Source organism: Rhinoderma darwinii, chromosome 6 (genome assembly GCF_050947455.1).
Source record: "Rhinoderma darwinii isolate aRhiDar2 chromosome 6, aRhiDar2.hap1, whole genome shotgun sequence".
Classification (NCBI taxonomy): domain Eukaryota; kingdom Metazoa; phylum Chordata; class Amphibia; order Anura; family Rhinodermatidae; genus Rhinoderma; species Rhinoderma darwinii.
The window spans coordinates 71,675,978-71,694,606 of NC_134692.1; the positions used below are offsets into that span (position 1 = coordinate 71,675,978).

At 46.6% G+C, this 18,629-nt stretch overlaps 1 protein-coding gene across 2 annotated transcripts in view; it reads right to left on the reverse strand.

Annotated features, from left to right (window-relative positions):
- The window catches only part of ANKAR (ankyrin and armadillo repeat containing), a 468,018-nt gene that overhangs the window by 183,662 nt on the left and 265,727 nt on the right, over nt 1-18,629 (reverse strand). For both annotated transcript variants that reach the window (XM_075829926.1, XM_075829927.1), the window contains exon 12: nt 14,208-14,452. In XM_075829926.1, the coding sequence (XP_075686041.1) occupies nt 14,208-14,452 (245 nt within the window). The remainder of the gene's footprint in view (nt 1-14,207; nt 14,453-18,629) is intronic.

Below are 18,629 nucleotides of genomic sequence, written 5' to 3' on the forward strand. Positions count from 1 at the left end.
CCAAAGGAAAGGCAGTAGTGTGTGGCTACTACTCAAGACTGTTTTCCTCTGCTGAGCGCAATTATTCCATTGGAGATCGGGAGCTACTGGCTGTCAAATTGGCCCTGGAGGAGTGGAGACATCTTCTGGAGGGCGCTGCTCACCCCATTCTGATCTTCACCAACCACAAGAATCTCACTTACCTTCAGTCCGCTCAAAGACTGAATCCTCGTCAAGCCAGGTGGTCACTGTTCTTCACCCGTTTCCAATTTCTGCTCCACTACCGTCCCGCTGACAAGAACGTGAGGGCCGATGCCCTGTCCAGATCATTCGAAACGGAAGACACGGTGGAGTCCCTTCAGACGATCATAGACCCATCCTGCGTTGTCACCGCCAATCCTCTGCAGCTTAGAAATATCCCTCCAGGGAGAACTTTTGTTCGGTTGGCAGACAGAAAAAGAATTCTCCGCTGGGGACACAGTTCTAAACTAGCTGGGCACGCCGGTGTCCGTAAGACCCAAGACCTGATTGCTCGTCACTTCTGGTGGCCCACGCTACCTAAGGATGTTCTGGACTTTGTCTCTGCTTGCACGGTGTGTGCCTCTAACAAGGTGGCTCACAGCAAGCCTGCCGGCCTGCTTCAACCCCTGCCTGTACCCAGTGCCCCCTGGCAGCACATCGCTATGGACTTCGTCACGGACCTTCCTCTCTCGGCAGGATGCAACACCATCTGGGTGGTGGTGGACCGGTTCTCTAAGATGGCACATTTTATCCCGCTGACCGGCCTACCCTCTGCTCCTCGACTGGCAAGCTTCTTCATTCAGCACATCTTCCACTTGCATGGCTTGCCTCTTCACATTGTGTCCGACCGGGGGGTTCAGTTTACCTCCAAGTTCTGGAGAGCCCTCTGTAAACTCCTGGATGTGAGTTTGGACTTTTCCTCTACCTATCACCCCCAGTCCAATGAGCAAGTTGAGAGGATCAACCAGATCCGCCACTTCATCTCTTCACAGCACGATAACTGGGTACAGCTTCTATCATGGGCGGAGTTTTCTTATAATAACCACACAAGTGAGTCCACCAGCTCCACTCCGTTTCACATCGTGTACAGTCAACATCCCAGAGTTCCTCTTCCAGTGTCGACTTCATCTCAGGTACCCGCTGCTGACTCTGCATATGGGGACTTCCTGCAAATCTGGCAACAGACCTGGTCCTCTATTTTGCAGGCGGTAGATCGTATGAAGCGTAAGGCAGATACCAAAAGAAGAGAGCCGCCTCAGTATCTTCCTGGGACTAAAGTCTGGCTGTCCTCTCGAAACATTTGCTTGAGGGTGCCTTCATACAAGTTTGCTCCCAGGTTCCTTGGTCCCTTTGAGATCCTGCAACAAATTAACCCTGTTTCCTATAATCTGCGGCTGCCCCCTACCCTCAGAATCCCTAACTCCTTCCATGTGTCCCTCCTGAAACCAGTGGTCCTGAACCGCTACAGCAAGACCTCTAGTTCCACAGTTGCTTCCAGCGGTCCTTCTGATGTATTCGAGGTAAAGGAGATCCTGGACCGCAAGAGGGTTGGAGGAAGGACTTTCTATCTGGTGGACTGGAGAGGGTTTGGTCCTGAGGAGAGGTCCTGGGAGCCAGAAGAGAACCTCAGCGCCCCTACTCTTATTAAAAAGTTCCTCTCTCACTCTGGTCCCAAGAAGAGGGGGCGTAAGAGGGGGGATACTGTAGCGTCCATGGCCGCGGGACGTCGGGTTCATTCACCTCCCGACGCCCGCAGCCATGGATCTGTGAGCGCTGGCCTCCGTCTCCCTCCTAGGAGATGCCAGCGCTCACTTCCGCTCCGTCCGGCCGGGTCCCGTAGGGTGCGCGCGCACGCTCTTAAAGGGCCAGCGCGCGCACATGAAAACGATGTTCATTAACCCACATGATTTCCTGCCCTATAAGAATGCCCCAGCCCTTCTGATCCTTGCCTGAGCGTTGTTAGTCTTTCCCTGTCTGTCTCGCAAATGGTCCCTTGGTGTCTCCCGTTCCAGCTGTTACCCGTGCCCTGTTACCGTTCCTGTATTCCGCATTGTTCCTGTGCCTACCCGTGTTCAAGTGCCATCTGCCACGTCAAGTGTCATCTGCCACGTCAAGTGCCATCTGCCACGTCAAGTGTCATCTGCCACGTCAAGTGCCATCTGCCACGTCAAGTGCCATCTGCTCATCGGATACTGCCCGCCACGTCTGGCGCCACTTTCCGCACCTGCCTCCATCCGTGCTGAAGCCACAGTCACTGTCCGGACTATTTCAGGTACCTAAGCATTACTGTCTGCTATCTTGCTTTCACATAGACTGTGACCTGGTCAGCTGCCTCCCCGCTACGGCGGAGCGGCCTAGTGGGTCCACAAACCCAGTGTCCATGACACATACATGGATGTAAAAGCAACAAGCAATGGCTTTTGACAAGCCCTCCAGGCCTGCTTGTAGCAGACGGCAGTGGAGGTGTATTGGTGGTAGTAGAGGTAGCCAACGGACAGCAAGGGTGGTGGTAGTAGTAGTAGTAGCAGCACATTAAAAGAGACTGGACAGTCACAGGACAAAGCCCTGTGGTGGGGCAGGCCTCAGGCCTGCTTGTAGCAGATGGTAGTGGAGGTGTATTGGTGGTAGTAGAGGTAGCCAACGGACAGCAAGGGTGGTGGTAGTAGTAGTAGTAGTAGTAGTAGTAGTAGCAGCAGCACATTAAAAGAGACTGGACAGTCACAGGACAAAGCCCTGTGGTGGGGCTGGCCTGCTTGTGGCAGACGGCAGTGGAGGTGTATTGGTGGTAGTAGAGGTAGCCAACACAGACAGCAAGGGTGGTAGTAGTAGTAGTAGCAGCACATTAAAAGAGACTGGACAGTCACAGGACAAAGCCCTGTGGTGGGGCAGGCCTGCTTGTAGCAGACGGCACTGGGGGTGGATTGGTGGTAGAAGTAGTAGCAGCACCAACTTCGGCACAATAAAAAAAGAGTGGACAGGACAGAATCCCGTAGTAGCAGGCGGCAGTAGCAGGCGGCAGCGGCAGCAGCAATGTCAGATCTAATCAGTGGCATCACGCACAGGGGTTTTAAAATCCTCACCGATCCACGCTTGATTCATTTTCAGAAACGTGAGATTTTCCAAGCTGTTGGCGGACAATCTTGTTCGCTTAGGGGTGACGAAGCCCCCTGCCGCGCTGAATACCCTCTCTGACGCTACACTGGAGGGTGGACAAGACAGTACACCCATGGCAAACTGGGCCAGTTCTTGCCAATGATCCAATCTGCTGACCCAGAAGTCCATGGGGTCTGGGATCAGTATTTCTGACGGAGAAAGGGCACAGTCCAGGTACGAGTGAACCTGGTTGTTTAGGTGCTGGACCTGGTGATGGTGAACATCCCTTTGGTGGCTACGATGTGTGTCAGGTCGGGTTATTGGATGTAAAAATGTTGTCATCATATTTTCCAAACTGAATTGGCTGCTGCTGCCGCCTATTGCAGAGGTAGCTCTGCCAGAGGCGGTGGAACGATGAGACAGTGGGGAGCGGAGAGTGGCCCCCGGTCAGACATGCTTGCAGCAGGTGTTTGCCGTTTGAAAGCCGTGACAAGCTGGCTACATAGCTTCTCTCGATAATAAGCCAATTTTGCCTCCCTCTCGGAAGGCGCAAAAAACTCCCCCATTCTGGCTTTATACCGAGGGTCTAAAAGTGTGGCTATCCAGTACTCATCTCTTTGCTTCATGCTAACAATACGACAGTCAGCGCGCAAGTAACGAAGCATACAGCTCGCCATCCTGGCCAGCGTTTCAGAGGGCCTGGTTGTTTCCATCTCCGCCCAATACTGCCATGGTTGTCCATCATCAAGGTCATCGTCAGACTCGTCATCACCATCACTGTCATGTTGTGCGGCTGCCTCGTCCCCTATCCCTTCCTGTGATTCCATCTCCAAATCCAGCTCCTCTTAAGGTCCTGTTTCCTCATCCTCCTCCTCAACATCCATAGCCAGATGTGATCCTCCCTCCATCCTTTGCTGAATCATCGCTGTGAGCGTTTGCTCCATAATGAATATCAGCGGCATAACATCGTTCATTCCGCTAGCGTCACGGCTCACAAATCGTGTGGCCTCTTCAAAGGGCCTCAAAACGCGACATGCGTCTCTAACCAGCTGCCAGTGCCTGAGCGCGAAATTACACTGGCTCCAAACGCTGCCCGTCTGCTGCATCAGGTAATCATTCACGGCTTTCCGCTGTTCATACAGGACGGTCCAACATGTGCAGGGTGGAATTCCAGCGTGTTGGAACGTCGCAAATCAGGCTGTGTTCTGGGAGATTGTTTTGACGCTGCAAGTCCAGGAGGGCGTGCTTAAATGCATACAAACGTCTAAAGCGAACGCAAACCCTCCTGGACATGGCCAGCACACCCTTCAAACCAACATATGACTTTAAGAAGCGTGTTATAACCAGATTGATCACATGTGCCATGCAAGGAGCGTGTGTCAGGTGACCTAGACGCAGCGCAGCCACAACGTTCTTCCCGTTATCAGAGACAACATTGCCCAGTGTGAGTTTCAGAGGAGACAGCCAGCGTGCGATTTCCTCCTTGATGCACAGCAGCAGCTCCTGCCCTGTGTGGCTTTTCTCGCCCAGGCTCAGCAGGTGTAAGACAGCGTTGTGGCGCTTCACCTTGCACCTATGAAAAGAGGAGGGAGGAGGAGTGGAAGATACACTGTGTCCTGTCGGGGTCGGGAAGACCTCCATTGAGGAGGGCAAGGAGGAGGAGGAGGATGGTAGGCGCCTGGTGTCCGGAGTTGAACCAGAAAGATACAAGCGTGGAGGTGGTAATGCCTGGCATTGCTGCGGTGGTGCATCGGACTGCAAAATATTGACCCAGTGGGCCGTGAAAGACATGTACTGTCCCTGCCCATAGTTGCTGCTCCACGTGTCGACGGTGGCATGTACCCTGCTGCACACGGATAATTGCAAGGACTGGCCCACCTTTTCCTCCACGTGCTTGTGCAAGGCAGGGACAGCTGTTTTGGAGAAGTAATGGCAGCTAGGTATTCGCCACCTAGGCTGAGCGCACGCCATCAATTGCTTGAAGCCGGCGGAGTCGACCAGGTGGTAAGGCAACGACTGCACCACCAACAACTTAGCCAGGTGTGAATTAAGCCACACGACAAGTGGATGACTGGGTATATATTGTTGCTTATTGGACAACGATTCCGTAATGGATAACTGACGGGACGTAGGAGGAGCACTAGATGACAGTGATGATGATGACAACGACATGGTGGATAAGGCCTGGCTATTACTTAGATGACAGGGACTCGGAGCAGCAGCAGAGGGGTCTTCATTAGATGTACATGATGGTGGGGCATGTCGATTGTCCCATATGGCCTTGTGATGCCGCTCCATGTGTTTACGTAGAGCGATAGTTCCTACATTGCTGCCCTGCCCATGCCTTACTTTCTGCTTGCAGATACGGCACTGTACCATGTTTTCGTCCTCCGGGAAGGTACAGAAAAATTGCTACATGGCAGAGTACCGTAAAGAGGTAGTACCACGTCCACCACCACCACCACCACCCGAGCTTGCCCCTTGTCTGGCAGGCTTTTTTCGGGAGCCTACACCAGTAGCATCAGTGTCGCCGTCACCGGCTCCTGAGCTGACCCTACCGCTGCAACGTTTTGCAGATTGACTTCTGCCCCTACCTTGGCTTGGCTGTTTATCACTGCCAGTGCCGCCACTACTACCCTCCTCCTCTGACGCTGTCATCACCTCATCACCTGGTTCCCACGTCCTGTCTAAAACAACATCATCATATCCCTCCTCATCATCCCCACCACTTCTGTCACTGTGTTGTGAATCTGATTTGACATCATGGCGGGCTCCATGCCCCCCCTCATTACTGAGTCTGCCACCACGGCTACCACCAACACCCCCACTACCACAGCTATGCGTCTCGGACACCGCTTCCACCTCCACCACCGCCGCAACACACTCCGTTGGCTGACTCGCGGAAAATCATCATCACTATGTTCTTCAGTATCTTCCTTCGCACCCGAGGAGATGTCTCTTAGGACTTTCAGGAAAGATGGCTTCCCGCTAGGAAGGGGGAGTGAAGACATAGATGATGGAATGGAAACGCTAGAAATACCCATATTACTACGTCACTGTGCCAAGGAACTGTAGAGGATCTGGAATCCAACGAAACCTGGCTTGATGCCAGATCGTCAGAGTCTTACTGCTGAGATGACCGCGAGCCAGCCAACCAGTCCACAATGGCCGTATTGTCTAAAGTAACCCGCCCACTGGAGGAGATGGACAAATCTGGCTTGCTGATACTGCTACTACCACCAGCAGGCACATGGCTGCTGCTACTAGTGGAACTGGGCACATGTCTTGTGCCACGAATGCTGGTACTGGGTCTGGCACCAACAGATCCAACATTTGGACTGGGAGAGGACACGGCATGGGTGTTTTTTCCTCTACCCCGTCCTTTCACAACCTTTTTCTTACCAGACATTTCACTGCTGGAGTGCAGCAAGTTGAATCAAAACCCCGGGGATTAGCCCCTTCTAAAAGCGTATTCACACACTGGCTTTGCAAATGACAATGAGAATTTCTATCAGCCACTGTGCACTGACTCAGGGAATGCTGGCCCTGGGCGTTGTAGTACTACAAAGGCTGCCTCAGCTGCCTGTATTGCAAGTTGGATGCAACGGGGATGAGCCCCTTCTAAAAGCGTATTCACACACTGGCTTGGCAAATGGCAATGAATGAGAATTTCTATCAGCTACGCTGCGGTGCACTCAGGGAATGCTGGGCGCTGTAGTACTACAAAGGCTGCCTGTATTGCAAGTTGGATTGTTATGTTAACCCATGCAACGGGGATGAGCCCCTTATAAAAGCTTATTCACACACTGGCTTGGCAAAGGGAGAATTTGTATTGCAATTTGGATGTTGATTGTTGAGAGTAGAGTAGACTCCCGCTGTAGTGGATGAGCCCCTTCGATTGCTGGATTCCTGGCTTTTAGATTCCTAAAGCTTTCCCTAACTGCACATAGATGCTATCCCTACAGCTCCTGTCTCTAAAATGACCGCTGAGCTCCGTGCATAGACTTTTATTGCAGGCTTGAGCCCGCCCCTATGCTGCCTCCCGTTTGGCTGGGAGAGCCGTTTGCAAGGCATTATGGGGTAGCCTGATGTCAGGTGATATTTTGAAATCCTCCATTTTACATCTAACATGTGGCAGGCGCCAAAATGTAGCCGGGTTCGGTCAAAACGGGTTCGGCCGAACCCGGTGAAGTTCGGATTCGCTGCGAACCGAACTTTTCACGATGTTCGGACCGAAACCGGGTTCGGTTGTCCCGGTTCGCTCATCTCTACTCATAAGCAAAACGTACGTAGTAGCTATGAAAGCACTGAAGTTTTGTTATGTGACATAATGTGGCAAGTGGGCTTATACAGTTTAATCAAAATGTTTACTAAGAACCTCATGTTCATACATTTTATTTTGCTGAGCCGCATTAGATCAAGTATAGCAAGTGGATGTGCGATCCAGGTTTTCTTTTCTTCCTTGTGGATGTATATATCGTCTGTCTTTTTTGTGGTATTGTGTGGTGGTCTTTGTTGCTGTATCAGTGGGGGGACGTGGTCCAGAGCCAAGGTAACTTAGACTGGCAGCATGGGTGCTGTTGGTCTGCTGGGTTGCTCCCTATGCAGGTGCGGTGTTGCAGCGGCATTGGTTGCCATGGGATACTATACTTGGTAGAGTAGGGACCCACTTGAAAGAGGTCGCCATGAAGTGGCAAGTGGGCTTATACAGTTTGAGCAAAATGTTTACTAAGGACCTCATGTTCGTACATTTTATTTTGCGGAGCCGCAATATATCAAGCATAGCAAGTGGATGTGCAGTCCAAGTTTTCTTTCCTCCCTTGTGGATTATGGGATATTATTCCTTTGTATCTTTTGGTTTGAAAAAAATGCTGACCACGCCCTGTTATATCACTAGTGGTTAAAGTCCTGTTAATAAAATCCCAGAGTACATATAGTCTTATGTGGTAAAATGTAAAAGGCTACTTATAGTTTCCTTTTTTCCCCTGATGAGTTTACACTAGAATGCCTTCATATTGGCATTGGTATTGTGTTTGTGGCTATTAGGGTTTGTTCACACGGCAGCGTCCAATACCGTTGAAATTACGGAGCGGTTTTCAGGTGAAAACAGCTCCTGAATTTCAGACGTAATTGCTCGTACTCGCGTTTTTCGCGGCGTCAATTACGGACGTAATTGGAGCCGTTTTTCAAAGGAGTCAATGAAAAACGGCTCCAATTACGTTTCAAGAAGTGACATGCACTTCTTTGACGTGGGTGTCTTTTTATGCGCCGTCTTTTGACAGCGGCACGCAAAAAAAAAGCCCATGTGCACAGAACATCGTAACTCCATTGATTTCAATGGGCAGATGTTTTCTGGCGGTTTGGAGCCGTATTTTCGGACGTAATTCGAGGCGTAAAATGCCCAAATTACGTCCGTAAATAGGGCGTGTGAATATACCCAAAGGCTGAGCAGTTTTTACCCCAAGTTTTTAACTGGTGTTTGCTCAATGGCTAAGTTATCAGCAGCTTTCTAGATGAACCCAAAACAAAATAAAATTTGGCAGGCTCATGGGTCCTGGTGCAAGAAATTCAGCTTGCCCCGCCTACGCAACACCACCAGACCCCCTGCGTACGCCTATGACCAGCTGCCTTGCCTGACAGACCCCATGAATGCCCCCACACAGTATAATTCCCCCATAGCTGACCCCACAGTATAATGCCCCCCATAGCTGCCCCCACAGTATAATGCGCCCCATACAGTATAATGCGCCCATAGCTGCCCCATACAGTATAATGCCCCCCATAGCTGCCCCATACAGCATAATGCACCCATACAGTATAATGCCCTCCATAGCTGCCACATACAGTATAATGTCCCACGCAGTATAATGCCCCCCATACAGTATAATGCCCCACGCAGTATAATGCCCCCATAGCTGCCCCATACAGTATAATGCCCTCTTAGCTGTCACATACCCAGCATAATGTCCCCCCATACAGTATATTGCCCTCTCAGCAGCTACCATATGAGCCCCCCTCCCATACCGAGTATAATACCCCCATTTGTATTTAGCTAATAGAAAAATAACAATTACTTACCTATCCCCATTCCCCCGGCAGTGAGTGACTCAGCGCAGACAGGCGTGAAGATGTCACTACATCGCAGCCACATGCGCCGAGCCGCTCCATCATTGAACCCAACTGAATGTAGGTTCAGTTGGAAGTTGGACCAGTGCTGTCTTGCAATGGGCTGTGTGGCTACGGACATTGCCACAGCAAGAGCTGGAGAGGAGAGAGTGTGTGCGGGCGCAGGCTCTCACTCACTCTTCAGCTCTCGGCAGACAAGGACAAGGCTGTGTGATCTCTCACGTGAGATCACACAGTCTTGTCCTCGTCTTCCGAGAGCGGACGAGTGAGTGAGTGAGAGAGTGCGTATGCACACGCTCTCCCCTCTCCAGATCTTGCTGTGGCACTGTCCGTAGCTGATTGGACAGTGTCACAGCGATGTTACACGCCCCCTTGCCAATTACAAGGGCCGTTGACAGTTCAGGGGGTTATTTAAATATCGGGTACCAAATATAACAGCACCGATATCTAAATAATGAAGGAGGGTAGGAAAAAATGTAAAGTGCCCCAGGATTTGTGCAGCCTTCCCCATTACATGCTGCACATGTATGGGCAGGTGAAAGGTTCTCCTTATGGGTATGTTCACACGCTTACTAAAAAACTTCTGAAAATACAGAGTTGTTTTCAAGGGAAAACAGCTCTTGATTTTTAGCCGTTTGTTTTAGCAACTCGCATTTTTCGCAGCGTTTTTTTACGGCCGTTTTTCTATACAGTCAATGAAAAACGGCTCCAAAAACGGCTCAAGAAGTGACATGCACTTCTTTTTCGCGGGCTCTTTTTACATGTCTATTTTTAAAAACGGCCGCATAAAAATATTGCCCGTCAGAACAGAACTTTGTTTTTCCCATTGAAATCAATGGGCAGATGTTTGAAGGCTTTCTGCTTCCGATTTTTCAGCCGTTTACGGCCGTGTGAACATACCCTCAGTCTTCTGTCTAAACTCTTGAGAGGACCTCTGTGACAATGTTTTCTAATTTCTTACGTCTCTATCTCGCTCATATTATTGTAACTGTTCTTTCTTAATATAGCTTTCATTCAATTTCACCGTGGGACAAGAGAGTTTGTTTAAGGTTTCCTTATCAGAATAAAATTCCTTTTGTCTGAACAGTCCTGTAGTATTTTCTTCCTGTTATTTATTCTGGGAAATTCTGGAGGAAACATCTTAGGAAGAACTGAATGTGCATAAACTGCCATACTGACACTATTTTTCCTATTGTATAAACAAAGGTGGTGAGAAACTACCAGTGGTTCTTTATGGACACAGTGTGTAGCCGCATAGTCATTTCAGACTGTATAGAAGAACTGTGGACTATTTCTTCTCTTGCGTAGCTCCTCTGGATTTCAGGATTCAGTTGCTTTGTGTGCTCTATTAGCACCAAAGTTTTTTTTTTTTTAATTCACAAGGCATGTTAGGTGAAAGGAAATGTGTCGCTAGAAATTTTTTTTTTTCAGTTAAACAGTTAGTGTATATAAAGGATTAAACATTGTTTTAATTTTTTTCACAAGTCAGGAAATATTATAAATTAGATTCTAATTTATAACATTTCCATGTGCTGGTTACTAGAGGGAGCAATTCCCAAAATTGCAGCATTGGCAATGTGGTAAAGCAACCTCATTGCTTTATGCTGCAAATTTGGAGTAGACACACTCGCTCTAGTGTCCTCACACAATCCCCCCTTCTTTATCCTGGCTAGTGCCATGAGAAAGGAGGAGGTTGAATGTTCAAACCTCCTACACTGTGTGCCGCCATTTTCTGAGCGAATGCACAGCGTAGGAGGATTAGATACAGTGGTAATCAGACAGTATAATACTAACATACACACACATCACATACACAAACATAACTTACCTGCTCTTGCCTCCGCTCCTAGTCCTTGCGTCTGCGCTGCCTTGAACATATGGCCGGAAGCCGCGACCGGAAGTCGTCATCTTACTGTCCGGCCGCGGCTTCCGGTCCACATGAAAATGGCGCTGGATGTCGCTCTACCAAAGACCTTCCTTTTGGTCTGTGTGGGAGCGGCGCATGCGCCATTCCCACACAGACGGCGTACGCTATAGTGAATGGAACGGCTCCCGTTCGAATTGTCTATGGGGATGTATGTGCCGTATTCCATCTCTGTATGTGTTGTTAATCGACACATACAGAGATGAAAAAAAAAATGGCAGCCCCCATAGAGAAGTAAAAGAAAGAAAAAAGTAAAAAGTACAACACAAACACAAATAAATAAAATGTATTTTAATTACATACTAAAAGCAATATTATATAAAAAAAAAAAATAATTGTGACACCTTCCCTTTAAGGGTATGTTCACATGCAGTGTTTTCAAGCGTAATTTAGGCGTTTTACGCCTCGAATTACGCCTGAAAAATGGGCTCCATTACGCCTACAAACATCTGCCCATTGCTTGCAATGGGATTTACGAGGTTCTGTTCCCACGAGCCTTTATTTTACGAGTCACTGTCAAGATACGGCGCGTAAAATGACGGCTCATCAAAAGAAGTGCAGGACACTTCTTGGGACGTTTTGGGAGGAGTTTTTCACTGACTTCATTGAAAAACAGCTCCAAAAACGGCCGTTAAAAAACGCTGCGAAAAACGCGAGTTGTTAAAAAAACGTCTGAAAATCAGGAGCTGTTTTCGCCTGAGTTCGCCAGAGTTATGACCTATATTAGCTTTATGCTAATGAGTTTCTCAATGGACAACTGGGCGTGTTTTACTACATGACCAAGTGGGCGTTGTACAGAGGAGTGTATGACGCTGACCAATCAGCGTCATACACTTCCCTCCATTCATTTACACAGCACTAGCAATATAGCTATATCGCTATGTGCAGCCACATAAACACACTATAACGCTACTCATGTGTCATGACAATGAATATACATTACCTCCAGCCAGGACGTGATGTGTACTCATTCTCCTGACCACTTCTGTAGCATTTCTGATTTACCGCACAGCACAGCGAGATCTCTCTGTGAATGACAGTTTACAGCGTAATCTCGCGAGACTACGCCTGCTATGCTGTAACTCACAGAGACGCTACAGAAGTGGTCAGGAGAATGAATACACATCACGTCCTGGCTGGAGGTAATGTATATTCATTGTCATGACACATGAGCAGCGTTATAGTATGTTTAGGTGACTGCACATGGCGATATAGCTATATCGTGAACTGCAGTGTAAATAAATGGAGCGAAGTGTATGACGCTGATTGGTCACCTCTGTACAACGCCGACTTGATCGTATAGTAAAACACGCCCAGTTGTCCATTGAGAAACTCATTAGCATAAAGCTAATATAGGTCATAACTCAGTCAAAAATGATCGTATTTCTAAATAAAAAACACTGCTGTAATCTACATTACAGCGCCGATCACATCATGTACAATATAGGCCACTTATAATGTGGTGACAGAGCCTCTTTAAACAATGGGGTAGATTTACTAAGATTGACGTTTCAAATGTAAGTCTTAGCTATCTGCTCTGCTGGAGTAAGATGCCACTGATTTATTAAGAGGCGCAGACTCTAAACCCCTTAATGGACGGACGTTATTGGAGCTGTTTTTCTATAGAGTCAATGAAAAATGGCTCCAAAAACATCCCAAGAAGTGACATGCACTTCTTTTTCGCGGGTGTCTTTTTTGTGGGGTTTTTTGAAAAGAGGCGTAAAAAGAAATAAAAAATAATAAATAAAATCGCCCAGTTGGAACAGAACACCGTATTTCCCATTGAAATCACTGTGCAGATGTTTGTAGGCGTTCTGCTTCAGTTTTTTTAGGCATTTGAGGTGTAAACGCCCCAGATTACGCCTGAAAACACTAAGGATGGGTTCACACACCCTATTTACGGACGTAATTCAGCTCCAAAGCGTCGGCAAACATCTGCCCATTCATTTGAATGGGTCTTACAATGTTCTGTGCCGATGGTCATTTTTTTTTTTTTACACGCCGCTGTCAAAAGACGGAGCGTAAAAGAAAGACACCCGTGTCAAAGAAGTGCCTGTCACTTCTTGCGACGTAATTGGAGCAGTTTTCCCTTGACTCCATGGAAAAACAGCTCCAATTACGTCTGTAATGGACGCATTGAAAAGCGCCTGCACATGCCATTACGTCTGAAATTCCGGAGCGGTTTTCTCCTGAAAACAGCTCCGTAATTTCAGCCGTAACGGAGGCTGCCGTGTGAACATACCCTTAGTGTGATCATACCCTAAAACTGACAGGCAATCTATTAGGCTAGGTCTCTGGCACTGCCTAATAGGCAGTTGCTGAAGGCAGACTTGGACTTTTGTTAGGCCCCCGGCTGCCATGGAAACCCAACGGCGCCACGCGATTTTTTTGCGGGGGCGCCAATGGGGTGACAGATGGAGTTCCCTTCTTTTGTCAAACTTATTAAATGACGCTGTCGCTATTGACAGTGGCATCTAATGGGTTAAACTGCTGGAATCGGAGGGCGTTTCGATTCCGGCAGTTGGGGCAGGGGCCAGGCTGTGTATAATAGCTCTGCTCCTGCCGCTGACCGTGTGGGTACACTGCCAGTACCCACCCGATCAGAGCAACGGATATATCTTTCGTTATGCGAGAACAAACACCTGCTTGCGACGGATATATCCGTCGCTCCTCGTTAAGGGGTTAATGGAGAATTTACTTTATTCCTCTGCATTTCAACTGGTATTTAATTTTTCTCCTCGTCACCCTCCACAATTTCTCCCTCATTACTTTTTAAAGAGCCAACACTTTTTTTTACTGGTTTTATAATTGAAGACTATTTTAGGGTTAGTTTTACGCTATTTGGCATTGAGTCTCTCTCTGTCTCCTACTTTGCTGCCTTTTATGTGTTTTGTTCCTAATTTATATGATTCTTTATAGCTTCTTAACTGCCTTCCTGTTTTCGAATACTAAATGCTTTCTTTTTATCATTTATTGGCCACCTTACATTTTTAATTATTCACATATTTGTATAAACTGTATATGTATAGCTTGAGCATCATTTCAGGTTGCTTACTGTACTTACCATTTGTGCTATGAGGGTTTGATTACCATCCACTTGGGCAATATCGCACAAAATAACTGAGCATCGGGACTGAAGTTCAGGGTGTTTGGAATGTAGCAATGTAATCAGGATTGGTATTGCTTCGCCTTGTTTAAGAGCCATTGCAACAGGGAGATTATTTGATATATTGCTTAATACTCCAGAAGCTAAACATCGCAGATTCACTTGCTTACTTTGGAGAAGTTTTACAAGACTGGGTATGCTTCCTAAAAATAAGGAATTTAAATGTAATTATTAATTCAGTGCTTTGCTGGTAAACGCGCTTCTTTTAAGAATATATACAGTAAATTTAAAACATCAATATAAAAGCAATATTTACACTCAGGTATTCATATTGAATAAAGAAGTAAATCAGTACTTGCAAATAATATTTTTAATAATTTTTGAAGACACCTACCGTATTTTTCGGACTATAAGACGCACCAAGGTTTCAGACAACAGAAAATAGCACCATTTTTTTGGTACATACGATTTTGTTATCACTTTTTATTTCATTATTTTTAGCGCTATGGTGAGCAAAAGACGATTGTGGGGTTTTAAATTAGTTTTTTTTACACCGTTCACTGTGCAAGTCAAATAATGCTGTATTGTAATAGTTTCTGACTTTTACGGACGCAGCGATATCAATGTTTTTATTATTTTTACCTCGTGCTTGGGGAAAAATGGGAAAAGGTTTTGGGTTTTTTTTAACTTTGAATTTTTTTTTACATTCAAAGTTTATTATTTATTTATTTAATTTTATTTTTTTTACACATTTTATTTGTTCCCCAAGGGAACTTGAACCAGCGATCATTAGATCGCTGATACAATACACTGCAATACATGGATGAGTTACGGAAAACAGCGTTACTCGCTGAGTTACGCTGTTTCTGTAACTCCCATAGTAGTGAATGGCAGTTACAGAAGCAGCCTAGCATGCTACGCTGTTTCCACAACTACTATTCAGTTCTATGGGAGTTACGTAAACTGTGTAGCTCAGCGAGTTACACGGTTTCCGTAACTCGACCGTGTAACCAGGAAGTGGCCGGAAGACAGCGGAGGCGGGTAAGATAGAACGGGGTTTAGGGGGCCCCATTCTGGTTTTGGAGGGAGGGGGTTTCAGAAGAATTTTCGCGGGCATCACTTATTCTGCCTCTGAAGCCAAACAGCCAAAGGCTTCAGAGTGATGATCGGAGACCAATAACAGTGGTCTCGGATCATGGGATCACTGTGAGAATCATTCACAGTGATCACAAAATGTAAACAAAGTTTTCCTCCTCTCTGTCTCTCCTCACGCTTGTTACTTTGTATGAGAAGAGACGGAGAGAGAATTTTACTGTGACACCAAAGACACTAAATTACTAAAAATCAAATATATACACCTTATATAAAATTGTATACCTAGGCTAGGGTTAGTCTAGGGTTATTCTGGGTTCTATTCTAGAGTTAGTCTAGGTTTAGGCCGTTTTTTTTGTGTAGTGTACGTGTGTGACGTCCGTATATTTTTGTCTGTGAAAAAAACAAAAAAATGTATAAAAGAGTTAAAAAAAGTTTTATAGTCTACGTGTTTGTGCGACATCAGTTTTTTTGTGAAGCGTGCTTTTGTGATGTCCGTGTATTTTTTTCTGTGAAAAAAACAAAAACAAAAAAGTTTAAAAAAAATAAAAATCTGTCTGCGTGTGCATCTGGTTACAGTCTTTGTTGTAAGTGTGTATAATTGCAATGTTCTATAGAAGGTTCACAGTGGAAGAGGCATACGCCATGTTAATTTCTGACTCCGATGAAAGCGATACAGAAACCGCATCAGAGGTAGAAATGTTGTCTATCAGTGATAGCGACGATTGTGATACACTTTCTGCAAATGCAAGAGTCACTGGGCATGTAGCAGTAGTACCACAGAACACGGAACACTCTATTCCTCAAGAATATATTGAGTGGGTACCCACAGAGTCATTTTCCCCTAATATCCCAGAATTTATTGCCACACCAGAAATAAATATTCATGTGGAAAATCTTACAGCCCTTGACTTTAAAATATTCATTACAGATGAACTTTTGGAGCTGGTTGTTAACCAAACCAATCCGTATGCTCGCTAATTCTTTGCTGAAAAGCCAACGTCCTCCTATGCAAAGCAGTGGCACCCCACAAATACTGGCGAACTTAGATTTTGGGGCTCATCCTCAACATGACCTTTAGAATTTATGAAGGCAAAGACCATGATATTAACCGCCCTAGGATGTCCCAGTGAACTAGGATGCAGTGGCAAAATAGTCTGGGACTTGATGCAGCCTCTGCTGAATAAGGGTTATCAGTTATACACTGATAACTTCTATACCAGCGTCCCCTTGTACAAGCACCTGCATGCCGCTGACACAGGGGCTTCAAATACACAGACAAGGCCATACTTACTAAGTGGGTGGGTGAAAACCCGTTCCCAGCAGGATGCAGACAGGTCAAAAATTCTTCAGAAGGAGGGTGCATTAAATAGTGATGGCCACTCCCACTAGTCTTGAGGGGAGTGGCAAACTAAGTGCTCGCAAGTGTGCGATAAATGGGTGTCAGTATTAGTGTAGTGCAAGGGTGTGAATGTATGGTATAAAAGAAATGTGTGTGGTGTAGAAGTGTCAGAACTGTGTGTGATAATGTAATAAGAAATAAATAAATTTGATAAATGGGTGTCAGTGCTGTGAATAGTACATGGGGTGTCAGTACTATGTGTAATACATGGAGGGATAATGTGCCAGTCATAGCATATCTTGCCATATCACAGCCTATTTGTAACGCCCATACTGTCAGCTAAGACGGGCTGCTCTGCATGCCAAACCAAACACTAGCACATCATGCCCTCCCAGCATATAGGACCTGGCTGCGTCCTGAAAAAAGTAAATGTAGTAAAAATATCCATGAAACATTGGGTATTAGTTGTTATATTGGCCAAAATACACAAAGCTCGCAACCCAATGTCAAGGGTCCCCAGTGCCTTGCGAGTCCCTAACTAGAACTTTTCGTTCCTAATTTAAAAACACCAGCAGAAAAAATGGGACATAGATAAACTTCAAAACCACAGAAAAGGCCATACTTACTAAGTGGGTGGGTGAAAACCCGTTCCCAGCAGGACGCAGACAGGTCAAAAATTCTTCAGAAGGAGAGTGCATAGCCACTCCCACTAGTCTTGAGGGGAGTGGCAAACTAAGTGCTCACAAGTGTGCGAAAAAGTGTGCGATATTCCTCCATGTATTACACATAGTACTGACACCCCATGTACTATTTACAGCACTAACCCCTATTCATCACATTTATTTATTTTTTATTATATTATCACACACAGTTCTGACACTTCTATACCACACACGGGTAGAGCTGGGTACGAATCAGTACCCCGACCATCTGTAGTGATGACCGGTACTGAGGTGGCCGCAGGCTGGTATTATAAGGCTGGGTTCCCATGGGGTGGATACGCTGCGTAAAAACCACGAAGTGTTTCTGACCGGGAACACGCAGGACTTTCTGTCTGAAAAATCTCACTACGTTGTGGTGCGGGTTTTCAGACGGAAATTTCATTGCGGAAGAAAGCCGTTTATACTTACCCCCTCCCTCTGACATCCGCTCCGGCCTCCATGGATGACTTTGCAGGCCATGTGACGCTGCAGCCTGCGATTAGCTGCAGAGGTTACATGGGATACAATGTCACCCCTGGAGGCCGGACTGCAGGAAGAAGAGTGTTCTTGGTATATTTTGTTTTTTTGCGGCGTAAACGCTGTGAATAAAATCCTCGCAGGAAAAAAAAGCGACATGACCTATTTTGAGGCGTTTTACGCCTCAAAACCCCCATTGAAATCAATGGGAGACGGAAAAAACGCCACGAAATGGCTCAGCGTTTTTCGGCAAAAAAACACTTGCGGTTTTTTACTTTGCCTGTAGATGAAATGCGGCAAAAAACTTTAAAAAAAACACCTGGAAAAATCGCGTCAAAAAACACGAGAGGCACAAAACCACTTCAAAACATCCAAAGTTGAATTTTCCAGGCAGAATTTTCTGCCTGCAAAAAACCTCAGTGTGAACAGGGACTGCAGGAATTTTGAGGCAGATTTTGACCAGCCTGCACTTTTTTGCCGCGGTTTTTGTGGCGTTTTTCGACCACGGCCATTGAGTACTGCGGGCAAAAAAATGCAGCGAGAAACACTTTCTCTGCCTTCCATTGATTTCAATAGGAGGTCAGAGACAGAACCGCGGGAAGAAAGAGCGCGTCGCTTCTTTTCCCGTGAGCGGCTAAAAGCCGCTCCAGGAAAATATGCCTCCGCCTCACTTTGAAGTCAACGGGAGGCGGTTTTGGATGTTTTTTGGCTCTGATTCCAACACAAAATCAGTGCCACAAAAACTCAGTCTGAACTGGCCTTAAAGGA